Source organism: Sitophilus oryzae, unplaced genomic scaffold (genome assembly GCF_002938485.1).
Source record: "Sitophilus oryzae breed Bouriz unplaced genomic scaffold, Soryzae_2.0 scaffold_1693_pilon_pilon, whole genome shotgun sequence".
NCBI classification, from domain to species: Eukaryota; Metazoa; Arthropoda; class Insecta; order Coleoptera; family Curculionidae; genus Sitophilus; species Sitophilus oryzae.
Genome location: NW_022146383.1, coordinates 2,536,287 through 2,563,230, shown reverse-complemented (window position 1 = coordinate 2,563,230; position 26,944 = coordinate 2,536,287). Strand labels below are relative to the sequence as shown.

The 26,944-nt window shown below is 32.9% G+C and overlaps 1 protein-coding gene across 1 annotated transcript; it reads right to left on the bottom strand.

Annotated features, from left to right (window-relative positions):
- Positions 1-794: 794 nt before the first annotated feature.
- On the bottom strand, positions 795-25,882 carry LOC115881091 (putative inorganic phosphate cotransporter). Its single transcript, XM_030898460.1, has 8 exons — positions 25,568-25,882; positions 15,762-15,949; positions 11,500-11,748; positions 11,265-11,364; positions 4,726-4,914; positions 4,000-4,299; positions 2,967-3,205; positions 795-1,389 (listed from the first exon to the last, which is right to left on the bottom strand). Exons 1-8 carry the CDS (start codon positions 25,599-25,601, stop codon positions 1,198-1,200), a joined length of 1,491 nt encoding a protein of 496 aa, XP_030754320.1. The 5' UTR covers positions 25,602-25,882; the 3' UTR covers positions 795-1,197.
- Between the last annotated feature and the right edge of the window lie 1,062 nt (positions 25,883-26,944).

The following is a 26,944-nucleotide window of genomic DNA, read 5'->3' as shown; positions in this document are numbered from 1 at the left end:
ACAGCAAAGCACGGCAGGGATGTTCGTCAAAAGTAAAATCGATAAAAAATTGAGGTTTAAATGAAAATAATATCAAATTATTAAGTAGTAATCAGTCATGAGAAAATTGTCCTGAACATAAACATGATCACAAATGGCTCTCAAAAAAAAACTCAAAGCATAATTTTTTGAATTATTACTACAACCAATAGCAACACACTGTAAGGCACTCATTTTTTGTCAATCCGTCCCTGTGCTGGGACACAACGCTCGTACCTCGCAGGTCGACGGACGGAACTCAACTAAAACGCTCTGCAATCTGCCGATATTCGACAGATTGTAAAAACTGGCAGAAAATATTTGGGAGAGTGCAACTACTCTTTTCCTTTTACTATGTTTTTACTATACTCTATCTAAAATATAAAATGTAAAAAAATGCTGCAACGCAGTTCTTCCACTACAAAAAGCTGTGAAATCTTATGTAAAGTAATAAAAGAAGAGGTAATATATTTAAGAAAAAATGTCATTTATTTGGATGATTCTAATTTTAAATAACTTTCAAGGTTCTTTATTCTTCTTCTAATGATATACTATTTATTTAACAGTATAGATTTTTACATTAATTCTTTTTTAAATTAACTATGAAGGTTCTTTTTGGTTTTTATTTATTTTTGTTTCGCGCCAAAAAAAATGCCAATATGCAGATTTATCCAATTGTTAATAACAATATACCCATGCATAGCGTTACAAGTTACAACAAATTCGAAAGATTGTGTGTAAAGAACCTTGACTCTCCATTTAACCAAAGAAAACACTTACTAATCTTACGCAAAAACTGTTTATTTTATTGATTATATCACAGCAATATATAATATACAGATTGTTTCGATTTTTAACTAATTTTTTTCAATAAAAAAAACATATAGTATAATCGAATGAAAACGACGTAATAGTAGGCGTAGAATAATAACTGTACCTATATTATTGCACCGAAATAAAAAGCCACACATACATCTTTAGTAAACCACAAACTAAAATATTATTTTGCACCTACTATGACACCATTTTTATTGAATCCAACGGTATATTTTCTTCAAGATTCCTCTGTACATTCCTCTTTATAAATAAAGGAACAAGATAGATTTAATAAAAAATCTGTGAGTACTATTTACTATTGTCACATCTCCACATAGGTCAAGTCAATAACATAAAATTAATTTAAAATTTCTGGTCTTCGTAGCGTGTTCCATTCTCTATTTTCTGTTCCTTTCCGTCTTTCTTGTTTTTATTATATTCTGGATCGTTCCATTTCTGAACATTTCCAGTGCCGAATATTAGGTAGATCAGATTGGTGACTGCAAAAACTCCAAAAGTTATCCAGAAAACCAGTCTCCATTGTTTTAAGGTGTGCTAAAATTATTATTTAATATTACTTAATAAGACAAACTTTTAAAACATGAATATTTTGTTTTCTTAACAATAAATATAAATGGCAAATAGTGATGAGGAAACGCTAATCCAAGACCAAAACTTCCTTGTTCTTTATCTTGGAGTTGCAGTCTAATAATAAGTAGGTAGTCTTGGTCTTGATCTTGCTGCAAGACTCTTACAAGTCTTATGCTAGAATTTAAAAAAAAATAATGCAAATAAAACTTTAAAGAAAAAAACAATATTTGCCTGATGAAAATTTTTATTTTTCAATATACAGGGTGATTATTAAATAAGGGCAAATATTTTCAGGGCTGGTAGATCACGATAAAAGAAACATATTTTCTCTTTACTGTTTTTCAAATAAGTCCAAAATAACCGAATTATTTTACTTTGAAAATTTCCAAAAAAAAATATTTTTTGCTTAAATTTTGAGAACCACTGGATCTTTTCTGGGGTTTCTTTCTTGTGAATTTAATCTACTAGCTTTCTATATTTCTAGCATTTTATAGCACTAAACGCGATCAACTCAGTAACCATCAATTCGGGTGAAAGAATGCCTAGAGAAGCTCAACAAATTAGACAAAGAAACTAAAGTCCTCCTACTCTGGGTCCAGACTGGTGTGACCACTGGGTGTGACTACTTTGCTCACCAAGGGATAGAAGGGAATGAAAAAGCAAATGATCTAACTAGAAAAGGAGCGAACACTCCACGTTTTCCAAGCGGGAACCAACTGAAGAATCTTGAAGACTCCATTCGTAACCTGGAACGGTCTAAGACACTCGAAAAAGTTCCTCAGAACTTACGACCGAGAAAAATCAAGGGTTTTCCTTGATTTAAGTAAAAACAATCTTCGGATTGTCACGGGGTTTCTAACAGGACACTGTCTCCTCAACGAACACCACATAGTAGGCTGAAGCTGAGAAACAACGACGAATGCCGATTCTGTGGGGAAAATGGGGAAACACCAGAATAACTTATCACTGAGTGCGCCGAGACGTTCGTGCCATAAATTTTGGTACGGCTGATGTCGAAATTTCGGTACGGCTGATGGAGAGCTGGCCTCTGTGGAGCCGTCTCAAATACTGGCTTTTGTTAAAGGCCTGGGACTGTATGATGAGTTATAACTCGTTATAACTCAAGAAAGGGGAACACACAATAGATCTGTAAGGTCGCGGTGATTAACTCCCCTCCTAAACATTCTACATTCTGCATAGCTTATTCTTGACAGCTACCATAAATAACATATGCTTAGCGATAGTTTCTGAGATTTTTTCGACGGTAAGTAAAAGAAAATTCCGTTTTTTAATCATTATATATAAAAAAATATGAGATGTAAATAAAAAACGTAGAAAAGTAAGACTGCAAGAGTCTTCTATACTGGGTCTTGCGCTGTCTTGCACTTCTTGGTCTTAATTTTGCAGATCTAACACTTGGCCTTGCTCTTGCTTTTTATGCAAGACCAAAGCTAAGAATACAAGACCAAGACCAGTCTAGCTCATAACTAATAGCAATGTTTCTAGAGGTTTCTAAGAAATAACAGTATGATTATTCTTACGTCTTCTGTTAATGCTCCTGCCAAATAAGGCGTCACAATACCACTTGTAGCTCCCAAACCGTTTATTATAGCCATCAGAGTCCCTGCAAAATTGGGACTTAAATCTAAGGCATTCACTTTCATTCCGCAGTAGTAGCAACCCATGAAACCCATAGCGATGGTAAACATCCATACTGCCAGCATTCTGTCACAACCTACGTATGATGCTACTAAGATAAAGACAGCGGGACCCATGGATGCTGAAAACAAAGTAAAAAGCTTTAAAAAATATAAAACTACTTTCTCTATAGATCTATTGTGGTCATCTCCTATAGATCGCGAAGTTACATTGTCCAGTCGTATCCATTAGAAAAAGTTTAATAACTTGGACATTGAACAATTTTTTGTGGCAATTTTTGTAGCATTTGGAGCACAGCAGAATTATTCTTATGCATAGCAGTTTATGATTGCCCTTGTTGGGTCATTTTATCTGCCTTATTGATTCATTTATTCTTTTAGACAATGTTTTACTTACTTTAAAGATGAAACAATAAGTTTCGTGAATAACTACGTTTTCTTTTAAAGCAAAAAATAAAAAAAAAACATATCTTGGTTAAAAAAACTGTAAAAATAGTAATATTATCTTCAATATCAGGTAAAGAAGGTATTTTAATTGATAAATTTAAGTAAAATAATTAAGAAACAACGGCAAATGTAGATTCTGTGGGGAAAATGGGGAAACATCAGAACATCTCATCAGTGAGTGCGCCTAGACGACAACCATTCGTGCCAGAAGCTTTGGTATGACTGATATTGGAGATGGAGAGCTAACCTCTGTGAAACAAGCTCAGATACTGGCTTTTCTCAAAGCCCTGAGACTTATAACTCAAGAAAGGGGGACACAATAGATTTATAAGGTTGCTGTTATTAACTTCATCGCTTCCATACAATCTACAATTTCATAAAATTAATGTAGGTGCATACATTTAAATGCAAACTGAATATAACTGCACAATCTATAGAAAATAACGAAAAATAAATAAAAAGCTCTTACCTATGCTAGTGAAGAATTTCCTAGAGAACGTCAAACTCATAATATTCTTCCTCACAAGCAAATCACAAAGCCATCCAGAACCAAGTGAAGTGAACCACATCACAATGTACGGAACTGAAGACCACATTCCATTTTGAGACACGTTAAATTTGAGGACGTCTTTCATGTATTTGGGCAGGTCAGTGACCATGGTGAAGAATCCCCAATCGTGGCCAACTTGAGTGATCACCAATGCCCATACTGGGACCGATGTGAAGATATCTTTCCATGGTATTGGTGGTTTTTCTGTAGAAACGCTTGCTGCAAAAATGTTAATTGTGTAGAACCTTAAAATCCTTTTTCGAAAAGAGAAACACCTCTATGAGGTTTTCTCGTGAAAAAAGATTTTGAAAATTTAGAATTTTTTGGGATTTTTGTTAACTGTTAGTTAAAAAACATATCTTGACAATTACCCGGCAACATAAATATTAAATTAAATTTACAAGAAAGAAAACCCAGAAAAGATCAAGTAGTTCTCAAAATTTATCCAAAAAATAATATTTTTTTTATTTTCGAAGTAAAACAACTCGGTTATTTTGGACTTATTAAAAATGGCGAAGAGAAAAATGTGTTTCTTTTGTGGAGATCTACCAATATTTGCAATTATTTTTAAATTAAAATAGTTTGGGCTGTTATGATCAAATGGCAATATCTATATTAAATAATCAAAATTTACCCTTTCTGTACCTAATTCTTTTTGTAAGTACTCCCTCTCGTTGTCGCTCATGTAGGGATGACTCTCCGGATCAGAATAACACAAGAATACCCAAAAAATGAACCAAACGACACCAAGGCCTCCAAAAAAGTAAAATACTGAAGCCCAATCTTCGGTGTAGCGTATCAGTTCACCGCTGATCAAATTACTTAAAATTGTTCCTGAAACCAAAGATAAAATTATATTACAAATAAAAATATTGCAATTCATATTTTCACTTAAGTTCTATTTTTTTCCCAACCAATATAGTCCATAGGTATTTCTGGGAAGTATTCTAAAGGGCATTTAATTATTTGGTAACAATTAAACTAACTAATGCCCTAGAGAAGCTGAACAAATTAATCAAAGACCAGTGCAAACCAACTTAAAGCAGAACTCTGGAAGAATCTGGAAGACTCCATCCGTAACCTGGAATGGGAATCGTCCAATAGTTTAAGACACTCGAAAGAATACAGATTCTGTGGGGAAAATGGGGAAACATCAAAACACCTCATTACTGAGTGCGCCGAGACGACAACCATTCTTGCGATAAAGTTTCGTACGACTGATATCGAAGATGGAGAACTACTCTCTCTAAAACCCATTCAAATATTGGCGTTTATCAAAGTCCTGAGACTGTACGGTGGTGTCTTATAACACAAGAAAGAGGGACACAATAGATCTTTAATGTCGCGTAATGTCGGGAAACATCAAAACACATCATTACTGAGTGCGCCGAGACGACAACCATTCTTGCGATAAAGTTTCGTACGACTGATATCGAAGATGGAGAACTAACCTCTCTAAAACCCATTCAAATATTGGCGTTTATCAAAGCCCTGAGACTGTATGGTGGTGTCTTATAACACAAGAAAGAGGGACACAATAGATCTGTAATGTCGCAATGATTACCCCCCCCGCTCCATACAGTCTACAATCTACAACCAGTGAAGTAGACATAAAATTTTATATACATACATACTAGTTTATTACTTAAAAATTGTATATTGGTGCGTTTAGACCAGAGATATGGAAGTGGGAGAATGAGCTTCGACGAGTGCGCATCCAAATTTTTGTCGACGGCAAGATGGCAGACATCTTCCAGGTCTCGCTGTCACTTCCCCTCTTTAATTGACATCTGTTTGTTTTGTTTTTTTTTTCGTTTGTGTTGTTATCTAGTTAAAATTTATTATTATCTCAATTATTCTAAACACTAATTCAAAAAGGATTGTTGTATATTCATAGTCATTCTAAGAAAGCTAATACGCCGGGAATAATGATTAGTTTTCATGTGTAAGTTTATACAACATAATTGTGTTTACAGATGATTCAAAACTGTTTATTTTTAGTTTTCCTAAAGGCGATTTGTAAAAATCGTGATTGTAATTGGGAATGGTCAAAAATAAGTGTATGATGTGGCCATTTAAAGAGGATGTTTTTATTACGTGTGGAGGAAGAAGATACTTGGAATCAGTGTTCGTGCTTCTGTAAAACAGTGCACTCTTATAGTGTCCATGAAAGCACAAGTTCAAGTGTACCAGAAATATATCAAATAAGATTGGTCCTTACTTGACAAGAAGATTATTTGGAGGAAAAGAAAACATAAGATAGGGTATTTTAATCGAACAGCGAAAATTTAACACTTTTATTGTAAAGTTTGTTGTAGGTAGTTGTAGTTTTGTGCTAAATATTTCTAACATTAGCAGCAGCCGTGTTCAGAGTGTCAAGAGGAGGAGAATTCAGTTAATTAGATTTATGCACAGTTACAGGTATGAAGGTTTTTTCAAACATAGTATCGAGTTCTATAGTCAACATTTTTAGTATTCCTACAACTGTAAAAACAAGGAACATTGGACTGAAAAAATGGCAAGATTTATATAGGAAGAAAGGGTATTATGCCAATAAGAAAATTAAATCTGTAGGCAGAAGTTCTTATTTAAAAACTGTTATGGGGCATATATTAATTTGTATCAGTGCCACAAATCACTAAGAAAAATCATATAATATTCATAATTGTTAACGAGATGATATTTAAAAAGTGTTAAAAATGAGACTATTAGTCATGAAGCTTACAATGTTACTTTGTTTCAATATTACACTTTTATTCTTGTAAAATCTATAATGAAGTTCAAAAGCATTTTGCAATGGCCTTAAATTGTGAGCCAGGATTTATAGCAAAGGTATTTGATGCAATGAAACTTAATCAGTACCTTCCAGTATGTATTTTAGTAAGGGGATTGTCAAACCCATGATTTTAAATAGATAAAATACAGGCCAAAGTTGACAATATTACAGTTGAGAAGAAACTATTTTATCTTAAAAAATTTTTCTTAAAATTCTGAGATCATATAATCTAATTTTCTTAATAATAAATTAGGTATATGTATGTTGTACATACAGAATTTTGTTATGGACAAATAAGGATCAACAAGCTTCTTTTGTGCAAAAAATAAATGATTTTTTCTAGTATTAAGACAAAGCATAATGTGTTTTACAAACTTACCGGTAACAGTTTTTTTTTATAATAAAATATTTAGGAATTATTTGGGTTGTTTATCAATATATTAATGACTTGAATTTTGACAAATTGAATTTGTATCAAAATAATTTTACGAAATATAAAATTGATGTTCTATTACAAGATTGAGTTTTTATTGTCGACAAAAACCAGGATAATTACTAATAATAATACCCTTAATAAAATCAATGATGTTTATGTATTATGAAAATATTTGTTAGAGGACATGTTATGTAACAGTTTTTGTAACACAATTTGAAGGGACGAATAAAAAAAATAAAACAAAAACATATTTTTTCTAGGTTTATATTAAAAATACTAGGTAGGTAATCATCAAAAATAATTATGAACAAAAAGTTGTTTAGAACAATTTTTACCAAATTTGCAAAAATTTTAAATTGAAACGCGTAATTCAGTACAAGTAAACATGAAATATTGTAAATACTTATTTAATATCATTTCGAGTGTTTAACGACGAAAAGGTCATCTGTCCGTAGCGTCTTTTGTCAGAATATTCGTATATTTAGTGTATTATATACCAATATTGTACGCAGTTTTGAAACTGATAATTAAATAAATCATATTAATGTTAACTAACCATAATAAATGATAGAATTTCACTAAATTTAAATTGCCCCCCGTATGGTTGAAAACAGCAAATTGATATTTGATTACTTATAGATTACCACCTATATACAAAATGACAGGAAGACCTGGAATATGGCGTCCAACTTGATTAGACTTTCTGCGCATGTTGACGCTCATTCTCTATCCCTTCTATTTCTCTGGTTTAGACTTGAGCACGCACGCACTGATCCTCCGCGAATGCTCAAGTGTAAACGGCTGTGCGCGCACGCTCACTCTGAATCTCTCTGTACGCCAGCAACCGCGAACGTGAGCCGTCTGGTGTCGGTTTTTGGTCCGTGCTCAAAGGGATTTTATGTGTGCACGAACAATCAGTTTGCACCGGCAATTTGTTTTGTCTGCGTTCGTGCGTGCGTGTGTGATTTTTTTTTGTTTTATTTATTAAAATTATGGAGTGGATCAAGAAATCTTCGTTATTATTAATTGAAGAATATGAAAAGTTGCCTATATTATGGGATGTTAAACATTCTTTGTAGTATTAAAAAATTAAAAAAACGCATGGTAAGATCTTGTAAATAAAATTAATATTGAATATGTCGATATTAATGAAATTGCTATTCTAAAATTTGTATCTTTTGTTCGTAATTTTTGGTGTTATTAAATTTTGTAAATATTCAAAGTCGGGTCTGGTCATTCTTGTAAAGTTTTTGAACTGATCATAGCCCTCCTCAGACACGAAGTTGTTGCAGTAAATTATATCGATTTCTAAAAATTTGGGTTTGCCACCAGCGACGATGTTTCCGATTTTTCTCCTTTTTACTAATTAAGCTGTGCATAACAATGACTGCAGCCTCGACTATTTCTTGGTCGTCCATTATTTTCGCTAACACAACTCTGCTGTGCGCGCACAAATGGATCACTTCATTCGTCGAAAAAAGTTTTTAATTTGAACGGAGCCGAGAGCGCGAACGAATGGCGTGCGCGCACGCTCAGCTCGTGCGTGCTCAAGTATAAACGCACCATAATATATTGCACCATAGACTTAAAATAAAATATAGACTACACTATTTACATCTCAACGCGGTCAAACAATCTTTTTTATACATATGTTTACTTCTGGGTACAGTCGACCGAGCCTTCCTCATCCAGCCTATGTTGTCACGTCTTTAATATTATCAATATTTTTTTTTCTTGTTATACACATATATTGAGATATTAATACTACAGTTTAATAAAGTAGGTTTTAATATTCCATAGATGTATTAAATAGTCCTTATACTACTAAATTATAAGTCGGATACTGTTTAAAAAGGATAAGTTCTTTACAATATGACAACACCGATTAGAGGCGAGGGAGCCTATTCATTCATTTATTACCTTGTAGTACGTGTCGCACGTGTGCGGTAAAGCTTTGTTGCCGCTATCTCCCCGGCTGTATTAACGCATTTTCTTAGCTTGTAGTGCTTAAGTGTTTATTTTATTGACTTTTTCTGTTCAAGAACTATAAAATATGGTTCGCCAGTGCCAAATTTGCAAGAAATTTGACTTAAATAATCCATTTAAGTCTTGAAACGACTTTTGACCGGTAGGCAACTCTCAATTTACCCATTGGGAGTCAGTGGCGTTGTTGTAGAAAGGCGCTTATTTAGATAATATTTTAGTAAAATGTAAAATCTGAATTTTTTCTCTTATATTACATTATTTACTTACTTACATTGTAACAAAATCATAATTATAACCCTGTTAATAATTAATAATGTTTTTATTAAAAATATATTCCGGTTTATTCTAAAATTATCTTCAGAATCTAAAATAACATACAAGAATTTTAATATGATATTACATTATGAGACAATATTTTTTAATATACCGGGTCGTCTCAAAAGTGGTTCACCGCTATAACTTTTTTATTTTTTCAGATAAAAAAACAGATTTGTATGTTAGTAGGTATATGACATAAATTAGGATTTATTGACGTATTCAATTGTTTTTGGTCTCTTTCTGTTTCACCGAAATGATTACATCTTTTGATTTTTAAAGGCACCCTCGGTATATTTCTACTTTATTCGATAGAAAATGATAATAGAATTCTGAATAGAATGACATATCATATGTCAACTTTTGACATTGTCGCTTAAAAACAAATCGTATTATAAATTTCAATCCAGGGTGCCATGGTGTTGTTAAAAACACTAAGTTTTAATCAAGGAGCCTTGGAAAAATAGTTTTGATCGTCTAATGGGTTTCGTGTCTTGTCTAGGCCGATTAAAAGATGTACAAATCATATTTTTAATCATACATATGTCAATTTTTTCAAATGGAACAAGGGTGACTCGTTAGCATATTTGGAAAAAGCATTTTTTTATGAATATATTGATACCACACACTTGGTATTTCGAGTCAAATTGTCGTTATGAACCACGTGTTACAATTACAATTAAACCATATGCGAAAGTGTCAAAAGTTGACATATGATATGTCATTCTATTCAGAGTGTCATTTTCTATCAAATAAAGTAGAAATATACCGAGGGTGCCGTTTAAAAATTAAAAGTTATAGTCATTTCCGGTGAAACAGGAAGTGACCAAAAACAATTGAATGCGTCAATCAATCCTAATTTATGTCATATACTAACATACTAAATCTTGTTTTTTTATTTGAAAATATAACAAAATTATGGGGATGAGCCACTTTTGGGACGCACCCGGTATAATAAAGACAGTACCGAGTTAAATAAATGTAGTTTTCATTTTATCCACTTCCTATCACCTTCTTTGCTTTAATGGAACAGATTTATGTTTTCTCTAATTTACATAATAAGACATCACTTAACCAGAAAAAAAATTACAACAATCATATTTTTTTTCTCCCCCTGTCGCCGATTCTATTATATCTGTGGAATAGATCCTGTTTTGATTAATATTAGCGGTTGCAATTGTTTGACTAAAATTAATAATTTATTATTAATTTCAAAAATTACGTAATTTCGATTATAAAATTTCTTCTATAACATGTATTTTATTATTTTTATCCTTTTTGGACTCTAAGACGTTTTTTCTAAACTTTTATTTAAAAAACCTGTCCTAAATCTTAATAAAATATAAAAAAGTTTAAATACGATATATTTTTAATTTAATTATAGCTTCATTAAAATAAAAAAAAAATTACCCGGCTATGATACGGAGAGTTCAGATATACTTGAGAAACGAAAGACAGTGTTGTGTTTCTCGGCAGAGTCGTCAGGGAACGACCGTTACGACAGAGACAACCTATCTATCGCTCGTGTCGCACTCGTTATAACCCAAAACAATAACACAACAATAACAAGACATTGTCTGACCGCATGTTCCACCTATTTATGAATGAGATGTTCAGTCTATATTTTATTTTAAGTCTATGTATTGCACAAATATATGATTTTGTACCTACCAAACTGACTGCCCGCGTATACTAGGCTTCCTATTGTTGCTCTTTCCCTGAGTGGTACCCATTTTGCTAACAGAGCTGTCAAAGCTGGATATGTAGTGCCCTAATTATAGCAAAACATTATTGCGAATTTTATTTATTGATTGCATCAGACAAACAATAAAATATAAAAAAATATTTATATATGAAATAATTGGCTTTTCATTAAACCTATGTAATTCTATGATGTTCTAAATACCTCTCCAAATCCTTCTATCACCCTTAAAGCTACCAATGCTTTCCAATTTCCACCAGTGGCAACAATAACAAAAGGTGTAATAAGGGTAAATATAGCTGTAGATAATATTCCTAGTCCCAAGGAATACTTTCCACCAAACTTTTCCGCCAGGATTCCTCCAGGAAGATGCGTTATGACATATCCCCAATAAAAGGAACTTAGGATCAGTCCCTGTGTTTTTTCATCCCATTCATACAGCGTAGTTTGGTCCTAGAGAAAATTGAAAATAAACAAATAGAAAATATAAATTTATTGGCAACACCTACAACTCTCAAAAAAAAATATATGTTTGATAGAAAATACAAGCGATACCAATTAAATTTTTAGTTACGTAATCAAGGGCGCGATTTTTAAATTCATATTTGCCAACCATGGACATATTCTGTGTTGGGCTGACTAACTGGAATTTAAATTTCCCGCTGGGGATTCAGGTGGTAATTCTGCCGTAAAAAATGCCAAGTTGCCATATATATTTATTTATTTCCGGACATTGTCATTCGTTTTGGCACTTTAATTTTGTTTTATGAGTTTTTGGTTTAAATGGTTGGTGTTGTGATAATTTAAGCTTTTTTTTTAAAATGTTCACTAGCAGACCTTGCAGTCGAACATTGTTCTTTTTAGAACCTCTTTTAGTGCAAAGCGTACAATATAGTTTAATAGTCAATGCAAAAATTCATCGCAATCTTATTAGAATATTTTGAACGGAAATGCGGTAGTAATGTCCCTTAAGTGCTATTAAGGAGGTGAGTTTTGTTGATATAAATAATAACTGTTTATGTATTTACTAGTTGAAGCCTGGCGCATCCGCCACGATATCAGGAAAAAAAATACTTATTTTTTGTTTAATTAAATGAAAAACAAAAAATCCGACGACGACAGTTTTTAGAAGAGTCAATTAGCTATCTTTTAGTAAAAAAAGAAACTTTCTAGAGCAAGTCGTTACTTCAGTAGAGACGACACAGATAAACATTAGCATTTTATATATGTAGATAATTAATTTATTTTTGTTTCCTAAGATATTTTGATTAAAAGAAAATACCTAAAAGTGGGCAACGCTGAGCCGGTCAAGCTTCATCACGTGTCTAAAAGTTTAATTGGTGTGAACTATATACCGGGTGCGTCTCAAAAGTGGCTCACCCCCTATAGCTTTTTTATTTTTTCAGATAAAAGAAAAACGAGATTTGGTATGTTAGTATATGACATAAATTAGGATTGATTGACGTATTCAATTGTTTTCGGTCATTTCCTGTTTCACCGGAAATGACTATAACTTAAATGACTGACACCCTAATTTATGTCATATACTAACATACCAAATATCGTTGTTCTATCTGAAAAAATAAAAAAGTTATAGAGGTGAGCCACTTTTGAGACGCACCCGGTATAAAGTGCATAATTATGTTCAATTTCACCCATACTCATATCGTTTAACTTGATATACAGGGTGTCCCACTTAAGATGGATACAAGCCAATATCTTGGTTGTTTGTTGAGCGATCTTTTTCATTTTTGGTAGGAGGCTGTATGGCTATAAGACGTACATTTTGCTCAGGGTAAGAAATGGGATACCTCATAGACGTACGTTTTAATGGGGTTTGATATTTTTCGAGTCAAGAGTAAACTACCCTTAGGACAGTATTTATTTCAAATCTGATAAATTATATTGAATCCTCCTTACCTAAGATACTTAAGTTCTAATTTTGATAAATATTGATACAGGGTGTGTCATTAATATAAGACATTTTTATTTTTATTATTGTTTTCTTAAGTACTTACGACGCCACTGGATAAACAACTGGATTATTACCAATAACCAATTATATCCAATTGGATAAATATGATTCTTGTTGACTTTTAGTTCGTTATAGTTTTATAAATCTTTGTTTAGAGCATATATTTTTCAAAGTTAATAGTGATTGTTTTAAATAACTATTTGAATTTTTTAAAATATTCCTCAGTAAAACGAATAAAAATCATATTTCAGATTCCATTGAAAACTGGGTTTCTATTTGTATTAGCAAACTTAAAAAACAATTTTTTAAAGTAAACAAAATAAATTAAAAATATTTAGTTTTTTTGTACCGTATCTTAATTATTATGGAAGCTATCTGAAAACTTAAATCGATTATTAATTGATAATTGGTTATTGATAATAAACCAGTTGTCTATCCAGTGGCGTCATAAGTACTTAAAAAATAATAAAAATAAAAATGTCTTATTTTAATGACACACTCTGTATCAATATTTATCAAAATTAGAACTTAAGTATCTTAGGTAAGGGGGACTCAATATAATTTATCAGATTTGAAATAAATACTGTCCTGAGGGTAGTTTACCCGTGATTCGAAAAATATCAAACCCTACTAAAACGTACGTCTATGAGGTATCGCATTTCTTACCCAGGGCAAAATGTACGTCTTATAGCCATACAGCCTCCTGCCAAAAATGAAAAAGATCGCTCAACAAACGACGAAGATATTGGCTTGTATCCATCTTATTCCTTTGCATAAAGGAGGTGATAAAGAGCAAGCTTCCAACTATCGTCCAATTGCACTCCTTCCCACGTTATCGAAGATCATGGAGAGACTGGTTAAAAAGAGGCTTGTATCATTTCTTCTAAAATACAAAATACTCACCCCCTTTCAGTTTGGGTTCTTGAGTAACAAATGTACAAATGACGCTATGTTTTCGCTGTTTAATAATGTATACTCCAGTCTGAACAACCGTCTCGTTACAGCAACAATTTTCTGTGATTTCTCGAAAGCTTTCGATTGTGTTAATCATAACATCCTAACTAACAAATTGCAATACTATGGTATCAGGGGAACGCCTCTTGAATGTTTTAAGTCCTACCTTAACAACAGAAACCAGCGTGTGAGGGTTGATAAGACTGTGTCTTCTTGCAAGCCAATAGAATGCGGAGTACCTCAGGGCTCAGTGCTAGGTCCTATTTTGTTTCTGTTGTTTATCAACGATATTGCTAGTCTGGACATCAGTGGTAAAATCTGTCTCTTCGCGGATGATACTTGTTTCACATGGAGCAGCCCGGACACCACGGCACTTCATAGAACCATTTCCAGTGACTTAATCAACATAAAAACATGGTGCGATTCTAATTATCTGTGTCTCAACGTCTCTAAAACTAAAGTCTTATCATATAAAAGTACGTTGCTACCTTTTCAACTTGATAATACCACCATTGACGTCGTTGATTCTGTGAAATTTTTAGGCCTTGTTGTGGACAACTATTTAAAATGGGATTTGCAATCGATGCTTTAGCTAAAAAATTAAGTTCTGCCTGTTTCGCACTTAGATCAGTTGCTAATGTGCTTAATTTGTCAACATCTAGGACAGTCTATTATGCCCTTTATGAGTCGCATCTCCGATACGCACTTCCATTCTGGGGTGCGTGTTGTGCGACTCAATTTGAGCGTATCTTCAAATTACAAAAGAGAGCTGTGCGATATTCACTGAGGCTAACCAGTTGTGCTCACTGCCGGGACTTGTTTAGAAGATATAAAATATTAACTCTTCCTTCCCTATTCATACTCGAATCCGTCTGCCTAGTTCGCAAGCACGTATCGAGTATTTCTCTAGAGCCAGTTCATGGCTATCCAATTAGGAACGCAGAGCATAACATGTATCTGCCAACCCCTCACTCTGAGTTAGTAAAGAGTTCCCAATTGTACAATGCAAAAAAAAATGCACTATCATCTGCCATCTGAAATTAATTCCATTTCATCCTTTCCTGCATTTCGCAGAGCCTTGAGATCATACTTACTGGAGAAAGCCTTTTACGCGGTTAACGATTTTTTTATTAATATCTAGGGTTCTAAATTTAACACACATTCACTAAATTTAAGAAATGATTTTGTTTTCTATCCATTTAAATTTAGTATTGACATTATATACAGTTGTTTATTTACATGATGTTTATATTTTATTTATATTTAATTAAATAAATTTTTGACAATGTACAATTTCTATAATTGTATAAAGTATTGTTTTAGTTTTGTATGTTTGCTGTTAGTTTTATATGTTTTTTTATTGTTAAGTGAAGTTTTGTATGTTTTTTATATTCTTTTTTTTTAAGCTTTGTCAACAAAATTGTAAAATTTTTTTATGACAATAAAGCAATTTCTTTCTTTCTTTCTTAAGTGGGACACCCTGTATATGTATATTTCTTAGTATTTTTTACAACGAGGACATAGTAATGATACTAACTTTAATGGCGCTGTTATTTCTGCTGTTCTCCTCTGGGATGCACGCGTCTGGATCGTAGTACTCTGCGGTTTTTATCGGTACGACCATTTCGGTGATAGCCAAGGACAGCGACACTCTCATCGTGTAAGCGTTGACAATAGCGAAAAACCCCATGATACCCAGAACGTACCTTTGAGGTATTATGAAACCTGAAACAAAAATAAAGACATATACAACTTAACAAGCATAGCTAGAGACGTGAGAAATAAAAAATAAGAGACGCCCCTCGATGCGCAGTGAACACACACATTTGCTTTAATCAGATTTGTCGTAGCGTAACTGCATCAGGGCCAGTCAACTGAGATATACGACCTTGAACGATCTTTTTTTGGGGTAGTAATTTCCTGGGGCGCTAGATGGCGTATTTTTATTTTAATTTTTCTAGTTGCCTAACAATTGCGTACAAAATTGTTTTTATAGTTGCCTAAATAGGCCTATTAATTATGTTCTGTCATTGTTCTGTATGTCAAATCAGTTTTCCGTTTCCGGCTTCCTCCTTCTTCTTCAGTTGTGTTTTGCAATTGAACGGAGATGTGCGTTTCGCTGTTTGCTGGTTGTTTGGCTGTGTTTTTTGCAATCTTCATTTTAAAATCGTGATTTTGTATTTTTGAATTTTTTTGAACTTTGTTTTGTGTTTGATTTTTAAGATCTCTATTAAAGGTAAGGTTTAAGTTAAAGGTTTTTGATTTATCTAACAATTTTATTTAATAATCCGAGAAAGCGAGGTGAGGTAACCTAACCAAGTCCAAATGTTCGTGAATTTTATTTTTTAACAATGTAATATTTACAACGCCATATATTTTTACAAAAAAAATTGATCAACTCCATATTTTTGTACATAAACTTCACAATATGATATTACACAATTGTTCAAGTCCATATGTAAAAAATACACATAAATAAAACATTGTTTCTAATGGACGTCACTTTCTCTTGTATTCCAACGATATTTGTTATGTGTTCTTAAATCTGGTACTATAATAAATATTATACTTTTAATCTGTTGTTTTATTTGTTTGTAAAATGTTTCATGGTATAATTTTTGTGTAAATTAAAATAAATTATTTATTGTAGGTTTTTATGCACATAAAATGATATAAGCAAACCATTTAACACTTTACAATAGTTTAACCTGGTTTAACCTTTATATATAAATCCTTGTTTTTTACCATTTGACTTGTTTGTCAACCAATCAGATGACTACACATTATTTTGTAGAAATCTGATTGGCTCTAACTGGCGAACAAGTCAATACGTCTTGCTTAAAAATAAATTGCATCTATTTAAATTTGCCGCCACATTTGTTACTTTCCTGGGTGGCTAGATGGCGCCACTTCAACATACAGATTACAGATTTCTTTACAAATTTGAAACCGTTTTGAAACTAAAAAATGCATGGGAGTTAGCGTTCTTCTTTAGTGTGTTCTGTGAACTACATCTCTGCCGAATGCGTTCTCTCTCTATCGTGTGCGCGACCGGTGCTATCCCCAAGTCTCTTCCTATATTTGTCAAACTGTATGTTACTGCTTTAAACATTTTTTGCATATTTGGTTCGGTAAAAGGGTTATTCAATAATATCGTTCAATTTTATTTACTTGCATACACCTGGAAAAATAAAATATTTATACACATGATTATTCACAAAAAATATTAATCAGTTTAGACTATATTCAGTAAGTAAGTTCAATTACGCAAGAATTAGCAAGGATTGTCAGAATCATATCTTGGTTCAGAGCCAGTATACTAGGATTACCCAAACGATATTTTTATTTTATTTTTTACCTAATATGATTTTTTTTATATTTTTGGATATATTGGCTTACTACACGACTAACTAATATAAAAATAAAAATCTAACTGCAACTAGGCTGTTATTATAATTTTATTTCATAATGAGTGGAAATCAACAAAAAACAAATTTCATTTTAAACAGAAAATATTGAAAACAATTTTAATTATTTCTTATAACTAATAGCACAGAATATCTAGCTACGCAACAGAAAAATACTCGAAATGAAAGAGCTAAAATTGCACAAATAGAATACTAGATGGCGCGACAATGTCATAATCAGAATATAATTAGAAATTTTGAACTTTCGGTTTCTTTGAACTTTCTGAACTTTCGGTTTCAAACCAAACCAAATACCGGTGATACCGAAAAAAACGGCGTCTAGTTGGCTGGAAAAGGACGATCGATGACATTTCCCATATAAATTTATATATAAAATGACAGTGATATTCATTTCATAGCCATTGCTAACGCCGTTTTTTCCTGATTATACGATATGAACTTGGTATGAACACAATCGAACGTCAGGAAGTGGTATCATAATAGTAGAACAATACTTATTATATTGTCGCCGAATTACAATGAAAATTCAGGATTCAATTATACAATCAAACGTCAGGAAGTGATTGTAATTTGGCTCATAAGATTTAATTCCAACTAACATGGCAACTTGAAAAAAACAGCTCTGATCTATTTTAATATGTTTAAATGATGTAGAAAAATTGAAGGTAGGCTTTATCAGGAAGTATTACGATATGAATTACACAATGGCAACACTGCACAAAATTCTTTTAAATTTTGTTTGTAGAAAACTGTTTTCTTTTAAATTTATTGCCCTCTATTATGTAGTAGCGAAACTATCGCATCAAAATATCTGATTTGGAGACAGGCTTTAAAAGCCTGTCTCCTTTTGCTACCTACAATTTTATACATGTAACGAGGCTTCTGTTGCGTAGCTAGATATTCTGTGCTAATAGTCTGTATTGCCTCCTTGAGCCTCAATGCAAGCTGTGAGGCGACGTGGCATGCTCTCAATTAAGTTGTCCAGAAGATGTTGAGGAATGGCTTCCCATGTTTCGCGCGCAGCAATTTTCAATTCATTTAAGGTACAGTGGGGATCATTGCTTTTGGCAGTATGGCGTTTAAGCATGTCCCAAGCATGCTCGATCACATTCATATCTGGAGACATCGGTGGCCACCACAGTTTTCTTATACCCTCTTCCTTACAAAATTCGCGAACCGCTAAAGTGCGATGGGGAGGAGCATTATCGTCCATGTAAACAAATTCATCCCCCACTGCACTTTTGGGACTATGCTGTGGACTGTCTCTTAATAGCAGAAACCAAAATAAAAGTTATATATTTATGGTTCAAAATAACAAGACTTTTAAACATTAAGTGCTTAGAGTTTTTTTTGGAAGATCGGGTGACCCTGCTTCAATTTGACACACCCTGTATTTTCTTTATAATGCTGATAAATGCAAATAGTTAAGAAGTATTGACAAAGAAAATTCCATCTTTTCGAATAATGCTTAGGAACGTACCCAGTTAACCTGTATATCAAATATTTGCTCTTCTTTGATATATGATTATGCAAATTTATTAATATAACAAATGAGCTTTAAACAAAGAAAAATAATATACTATTGTAGTGGTTTGACAAAAACATTTTTGGTATCTCTTGTCATAATATTTACTAAAAATAATACACCATTTTAGTTCTGTATCTCATTTTAAATGTACAGTATGTCCCTGTATTGTTTTTACAGGAGGAAAAACTTTTCTTCCTCGTCTTGTAAAGACAATCTGGGGACATACTGTATAAATTAGCCCTCTAGACATATAAAAATATTTACATTTTTGTATAATATAATTAATTAGACAATCTATATATTTAACACTAGATATTTTTTTAAAATAAAAATGTCAGTATTCTGTATCATTAAATATGTATGTGTGTTTTTTTTTACCATTGGATCTTTTTATTGCGTACCTATATTGCTTTTATATTTTGGTTTTGTAGTTTCAATTTTAATGAATTCATTTATGAACTTGTATAATAGTGGTACTTTTTTTGTATAATATGTACTAAACTCAGTTTCTGAGTATAATTTATGTATGCCTATAATATATGAAATATGATTTATTTTGATTTGTTTTCTAACATTTATGAATAATCAAAAATATCATCCTTTATTTAACATGAGATTCATTCATACAGAGTGGTTATTTATAAGAGGACTAAGAGGGCTAGGGCAAATCTGTGTAGCATCTTTAGTTTTATAAAAAAGTAGCGATGTAGCTTCCAGAGCAACGAGCCGCTACTGGATAATAATTAATGTTCAGGGCAATCAAACTAACATGACTTTTCTAATATTTCAAAAAACTAATCCTTATTCCAGCTAAGCAAATTTTTCAATTCGATTTCAAGATTTTTATTGTTTTATTACATTTTTATACCATGTCCTTGTTTGAAGATGGATTTACTAAGCTTAATATGTATTTCATTTTATTGAAGTTTTGTCTATTGTGAAAAAGCGGGCGAAGGACCATAATATAAAACAATTTATTATTTTAGTGATAGTTGCTTTTAACGAGCTGCGAGATTTTTACAGATTATTTTTTAGAACTTTTTTAATACTAAAATCCTACTTTACATAATAAAAATCTTTTAAAAGTACCCTGTATTTTTCCAAGAGTTCTTTTGGATTTAGTAATATAAATAAATGTGAGAAACATTTTTTTAAATATTTTTCCACATTTAATTTTGTGTATTCTTTCTGCAGTTATTATTCTTGTTATTTAAAAGCGATCAACTCTGTAACAATCAAACAAACAAACAAACAATGCTTTATTGTAAAAAAAGTTAAAACATCTTCATCGACAAAGCACTCACAAACAACAAAATCACAAAAAAATACAAACAACAAAAAATACACAATACAAATAATATAATTAAAAAAAATTTAAGTCTTTAAAATTACAAAAAGAATATACATGGACAATTTTAGAACAGTACGCAGTAAATAGATATAATTTTAGAGTTATAAAATATTAAATACTTGACCTTTGACTAGTGTGTGAGATGATCAAAATTTTAAAATTCAAAATTGTTCATAATTAAACATCAACAAAAGAGTCGTTAACCCATATAGGGCTCTCTCCAGTAGGTACGATTTTAGAGCTTTGCGAAATGCGGAAAGAATGAAAGCGACTTGATATTCAAAGGCAGATGATTGTACATTTTTTGGCATTGTACAGTATTGAACCTTTAACTAGTTCTGAGCTCGGGGTTGGCAGATAAAGATCGTGCTCTGCATTCCTAAGTAGATAGTTATGAGATGGCCTTTCGGGAATAGCAGATATGTGCTTGCGGATTAAGCAAACGGATTCAAAAATGAATAAAGAAGGAAGAGTCAGTATTTTCAAATTTTTAAAGAAATTCTGGCAGTGAGTTCCACTGTTCAGTCCCAATAAATATCGAACTGCTCTCATTTGAAGTCTGAAAACACGATCAAATTTTGTTGCGCAGCAAGTACCCCAGAATGGAAGGGCATAACGAAGATGTGACAAAAAGGGCATAATAGGCTATTCTAGAGGTTGAGAAGTTAAGTTCCTTACAAACTGATCTTAGCGCAAAACAGGCAGCGCTTAGTTTCCTTGATAGAGCTTCGATGTGAAAGTCCCATTTTAACGAGTTGTCTACAACAAGTCCTAAGAATCTCACGACGTCAATAGTGGTGTTATTAAGTACAAAAGGTTGTATAGTACTTTTATATGACAAAACTTTAGTTTTTGATAGGTTGAGGCATAGGAGATTAGAATCACACCAAGACTTAATGGTGCGTAAGTCACTGGATATAGTATCATATAGTGCCGCAACATCTGGGCTAAAAGTGAAACTAGTATCGTCCGCAAAGAGGCAGATTTTACCGCTAATGTCTAGATTTGCAATGTCGTTGATAAACACCAGAAACAAAATAGGGCCAATTACTGAACCCTGAGGGACACCACATTCTATATGCTTACAAGAAGACATAGACGTATCAATCCTCACAAGTTGCCTTCTGTTGCCAAGATATGACTTAAGCCATTCGAGCGGCACTCAATCAGTTCAAAATTGATCAAAGAATGCTTAGAGAAGCTGAACAAATTAGGCAAAGAAGATAAAGTCCTTCCTACTCTGGGTGTCAGCTCACCAAGGGATAGAAGCCAACATAAAAGAAAATGATCTAGCTAGAAAAGGGGCAACACGCTACTACCTGGGCCAGAGCCGTTCTGCTCCCATTTGGAAACCAACTTAAAGCGGAACTCAAGACCCTGGAAGACCCCATTCGTAACCTGGAATGAGAATCCTCTAACGGTCTAAGACACTCGAAGAAATTTCTCAGAAATTAAGACCGAGAATAATCAAAGATTTTCCTTGATTTAAGTAAGAACAATCTTTGTATTGTCACGGGGTTTTTAACAGGACTCTCCTCAATGAACACCTCAGTCGATTGAAGGTAAAAACAACGGCAAATGCAGATTCTGTGGTGAAAATGGGGAAACACCTCATCACTCCGTGCGCCGAGACGACAACCATTAATACTATTAACTTTGGTATGACTGATATCGGAGATGGAAAACTAACCTCTGTAAAAACGTCTCAAATAATGGCTTTTGTCAAAGTCCGGAGACAGTATGATGAGTTATAAGCCAAGAAAGGTGGACACAATAGATCTGTAAGGTCGCGATGATTAGCTACACCCCCCCTTTCAAATATTCTATATTCTACATCCTTGTTATTTTAAGGTTTACCTAGTTTTCAGATTAACTGGTACCAGTAAACTTGCAAGAGAAGGGTCATCGAAATCATATTTTGGTCTAGAGCCAGTACTAGGAATACCGAAACGTACATACATACTGCCATTACTCGCTGAGAGATTTTGTAACCACGACTTCAATACTCTCGCAGTTAGCTTTTTCAAGGACCGATACGTTTGAGACATGATGGAACCACCGGATTCTTAAGAGTTGTCTAAGGTGTCTCTGTTGCAACTTGTTTAAAGCGTTCATGTGTCGGCGGTATGGCATCCAGGTTTCGCTCCCATATAACATGGTCAGGATTATAATTGCTCGGTACACTGCAAGTTTCGTTTTTGTACTCAAGTCATGATTGTAGAAAACCCTGTCTTTTAATTTCCAGAATACTCTTGAGGCGCTGCTAATCCTGTGCTGAATTTCAGAGTCTATTTTGGCCTTTTCCGAAATCAAACTGCCGAGGTAATTAAATTCCGCTACATATTCCAGTAGCTCTTCTCCGATTTTTATAGCATTGTTATGATCTTGCGGGGGAGTGCATATGATTTTGGTTTTGTCGATGTTTAGCTTAAGATCCAAAGCCTCGTATGCCCAGGTATATGTGTTCAACATTTCTTGTAATTGTTGTAACGTGTTTGCAACTAGAGCGCAGTCATCAGCGTATTGAAGTTCTGTGATGAATTTTGTACGTGCTTTTGCCCTGAGTCTTTTTATATTGAACAGACCGCCATCATATCTGTATCTAATGCCCAACCTTCTCTCCTGCAGTTTGCTGTCCACTATAATGGAGAGCGCTGCCATGAACATGTTGAATAGGAGAGGCGCTAAGACGCATCCCTGCCTCCTTCAAAAACTCCTGTATTTGTCAGGAAGGGATCGCTCAGTGATCCATGATATGACACTCTTGACTGGTTGTTGTTATGGAGGCTTTTACATACTGTAAGAAATTTGTTGGGTACTCCGAACTTTTTCATAATTGCCCAAAGTGCATCTCTGTTCACAGAGTCGAAGGCTTTTGTTAGATCGATGAATGCAACATAAAGTTTAGACTGCTGCTCTTTTACTTTTTCCTGTAGTTGGCGGAGGGAAAATATGGAATCGACAGGTGCCACGGTTGGTGCGAAAACTCGTTTGCGATTCTGGAAGGATTTTTTCTATATGTGGGTGCAGGCGATTTGACATCATTTTTGCATACCCAAACGTATAACCTGTAATGCAGTAAAATTTTGGAACAGCGAATAGCAGACTGTTGGCGAGGTTCAGGCATAGCAAGTCCTTTATGAAAGGAACTAATTCCAAAACTATAAAGAAACTACTAATGATCAACAGGAATAAAGTGCGGATTGCAAGAAGCCTCTTGACAGGGCATATGGTTCTCAAGTGCTACCTGAACAAGCTCAGTCTGTATCAAGGTAGTTTTTGCTGAATACTCTGCGATAAAGATCTTGAAACAGCACAGCATATAATAACACTGCGAGACTTTGGATCGCAAGAGACATTTTCTATTTTGGAAAGCCATTACTAGAAACGGAGAAACTATGCTCGAATCTTTCAAGAATCGGCACAAGCTGGTGCAGGGCCCAGTGATAGGAGAATAGGTACAGACATAGAAAAGGTACAATCGCAATGGCAGTGCTTCCTCAGCATTAGCTTATTATTATTATCTTACAGCTTCTAACATGTTGCTCCAGTTTGCAACTCTTGTTTAGTTCGTTCACTTTGAATAAAATAAAAATTATGAGCAATGTACCACTTATCACTTTGGATGATTCCTCGAAATTGGTTTTTATTTTATTAAAAATGTCAAATGTAAACGAGCCTTAAGGTAATAAAGTGATTATAGAGGTGTTAATAATTGAATATATAAACCATTGACATGTATTAAGTATTATTTAAATTTTAAAACAAATATGCCATCGCTAATTCAAAAGAATTTGTAAAATTTTTTTGAAAAATAATTATGCTATGCATATTAGATAATTTTAGATTTTTTTTTTGTTTTAACAGCATTGTTTAGTGAATATACCATACCATAGACATTATGTAGTAATAATAGACATTTTATTTTTAGATGCTTTTTTGTTCTACATACAGGGTGACAATTTGAAAACGAACAGTATTTAATATTACCTCTACCGATGATAGTATGAAAATTTGGCGAAATACGTCAATTATCAAGGGGGGCAATTTTTGAGGCATTTGTTGTCGTGTTACTTTCAACCCTTTGACCCCCAGGGAACCTACCCTTAAAATTTTAAATGGCAACCCCTATTTCTTTTACCATTTTTGTGTTCCTTATAAAAATCTCAAAAAAATAATGCAGTTTATGTAGAATTCTATAAGAAACACAAAAATGCTAAAAGAAATAGGGGTTGCTATTTAGAATTTTAAGTGTAGCTGCCCTGGGGGTCAAGGGGTTGAAAGTAACACGACAACAAATGCCTCAAAAATTGACCCCCTTGATATGTAAATTCACGTATTTCGCCAAATTTTCATCGGTAGAGGGAATATTAAATACTGTTCGTTTTCAAATTGTCACCCTGTATGTGATGTTCGACAAGTTAAATAAAGCCATTTGTCAGGGTACTCCAATATATTATTATACTCGTAATATACCGGATGTAGATAAATAAGTGCACAAATCAGGAGGTGATTTCTTTTTTTAAACAAAGTATTTTTCTATACATATTTTTGATTTTATATAAAAAAAAAACTATATTTGGATATTATACAGGGTGAGTGTTAAAAAAGTGCAAATATTTTCAGGGGTGGTACATTTCGACCCCAGAAATACGATTATGAGTTTTTTTCGCGAAAAAAAAAATTGAAAATTTGCATTTTTTTGAAAAAAAAATTTGATTTTTTTTTGGTTTTTAGTTAAAAACATAACTTGTTCATAATATGGCAATATAGGTAGTAGATTAAATTTACAAGAAAGAAAATCTAGAAAAGATCCAGTCGTTCTCAAAATTTAAAAAAAATTTTTTTTTTTTTTGGAAATTTTCAACGTAAAATAACTCGGTTATTTTGGATTTATTTGAAAATCAGTAAAGAGAAAATATGTTTCTTTTATCGAGATCTACCAGCCCTGAAAATATTTGCACTTTTTTAAGACTCACCCTGTATAAATATTATACCCCTATGTTTGAAAAGAAATATAAAGAACTTTTACTCACATCGTGATATTTGTAGTCTCCAGCCTTGCAACATTTTTCCAGTAAAATTTGAATATTTCTAGCAGAGGTAAAGAACTAAATAATGAAGAAAATAATCTTGACTATCTTGAATAAAAACACCGTTTTGCACAATTTAGAAAAATAAATCAGTAAGTCATCTTCATTCTTCTTTTTTCTTTCAAAAATCACTTTTCCTTCACAAGACGTTGATTATCTTACTCATTACCCACACGATGTTATCTGAATCAAAATCTTAAAGACACTGATCAAAGCTTCATAGTAAGCGACATGACAATAGTAAAAATGTACATAAAACCCGGAATTTACAATACTATTATTATTTAAAACTTTTATACAGTGGAAATTGTTTTTTTGTGCCAACAGTTACAACGCGCTTTTTCGCATTATTGACAATTCAATTTGTTTTTTTCTATTGCTTCTTGATGGAGTTCTTTGGTTTGTGTTATTATTTTATGTGATTTATTGCTAGAATTCTATTAACCAAACTTAAAAAATTCACCATAAAAAACTCTTCGTTCCGTGAGTGTTTTATTTAAATGACTGGTACAAGTACAAAAGATCTGTAGATTGTTTCTATTCCTATGCAGCAGGATTATTACTTAATATACAGGGTGCTTTCGAAGTTGAGTAATTTAGTTTAACAAATATACCGGGTGAGTCTCAAAAGTGGTTCACCCCTATACCTTTTTTTATTTTTTCGGATAAAAAACAAGATTTGGTATGTTAGTATATGACATAAATTAGGATTGATTGACGTATTCAATTGTTTTTGGTCACTTCCTGTTTCACCGGAAATGACTACAACTTTTGATTTTTAAATGGCACCCTCGGTATTTTTTTATTTTATTCGATAGAACATGACATTCTGAATAGAATGACATATCATATGTCAACTTTTGATATTCTCGCTTAAAACAAAATTAAATTTTAAAATTCAATCTAGAGTGCCATGGTTATGTTAAAAATACTAATTCTTAATCAAGGAGCCTTGGAAAAATAGATTTGATTGTCTAATGTTTTTAGTGTCTTGTCCTGGCACCTGCCCTTGAAGCGACACCAGGGGCCCGGGGCGCCGCACAGTGATGCAGAAGTTCCCAAAAGCGGCAGAAAATCAAAATATCAAAAGTATTTTTTCTTAATTATAATTTCACTCGTATAGTTCCTAATAGACCATATTTTCAGAATCGTGAAGATTTTTGAATGAAAACGGGCCCGTTATTAATCCCTGATAAGAAATGTTCGAGCTTATAAAATTATTAGGTGAAGCTAAAATATTTTGATTAAATTTTGATTAAACAAAATTAGTGCGTTTAACGTTGGTGATAAATTAGTTAAAAACTGATGGTACTCTGAGAA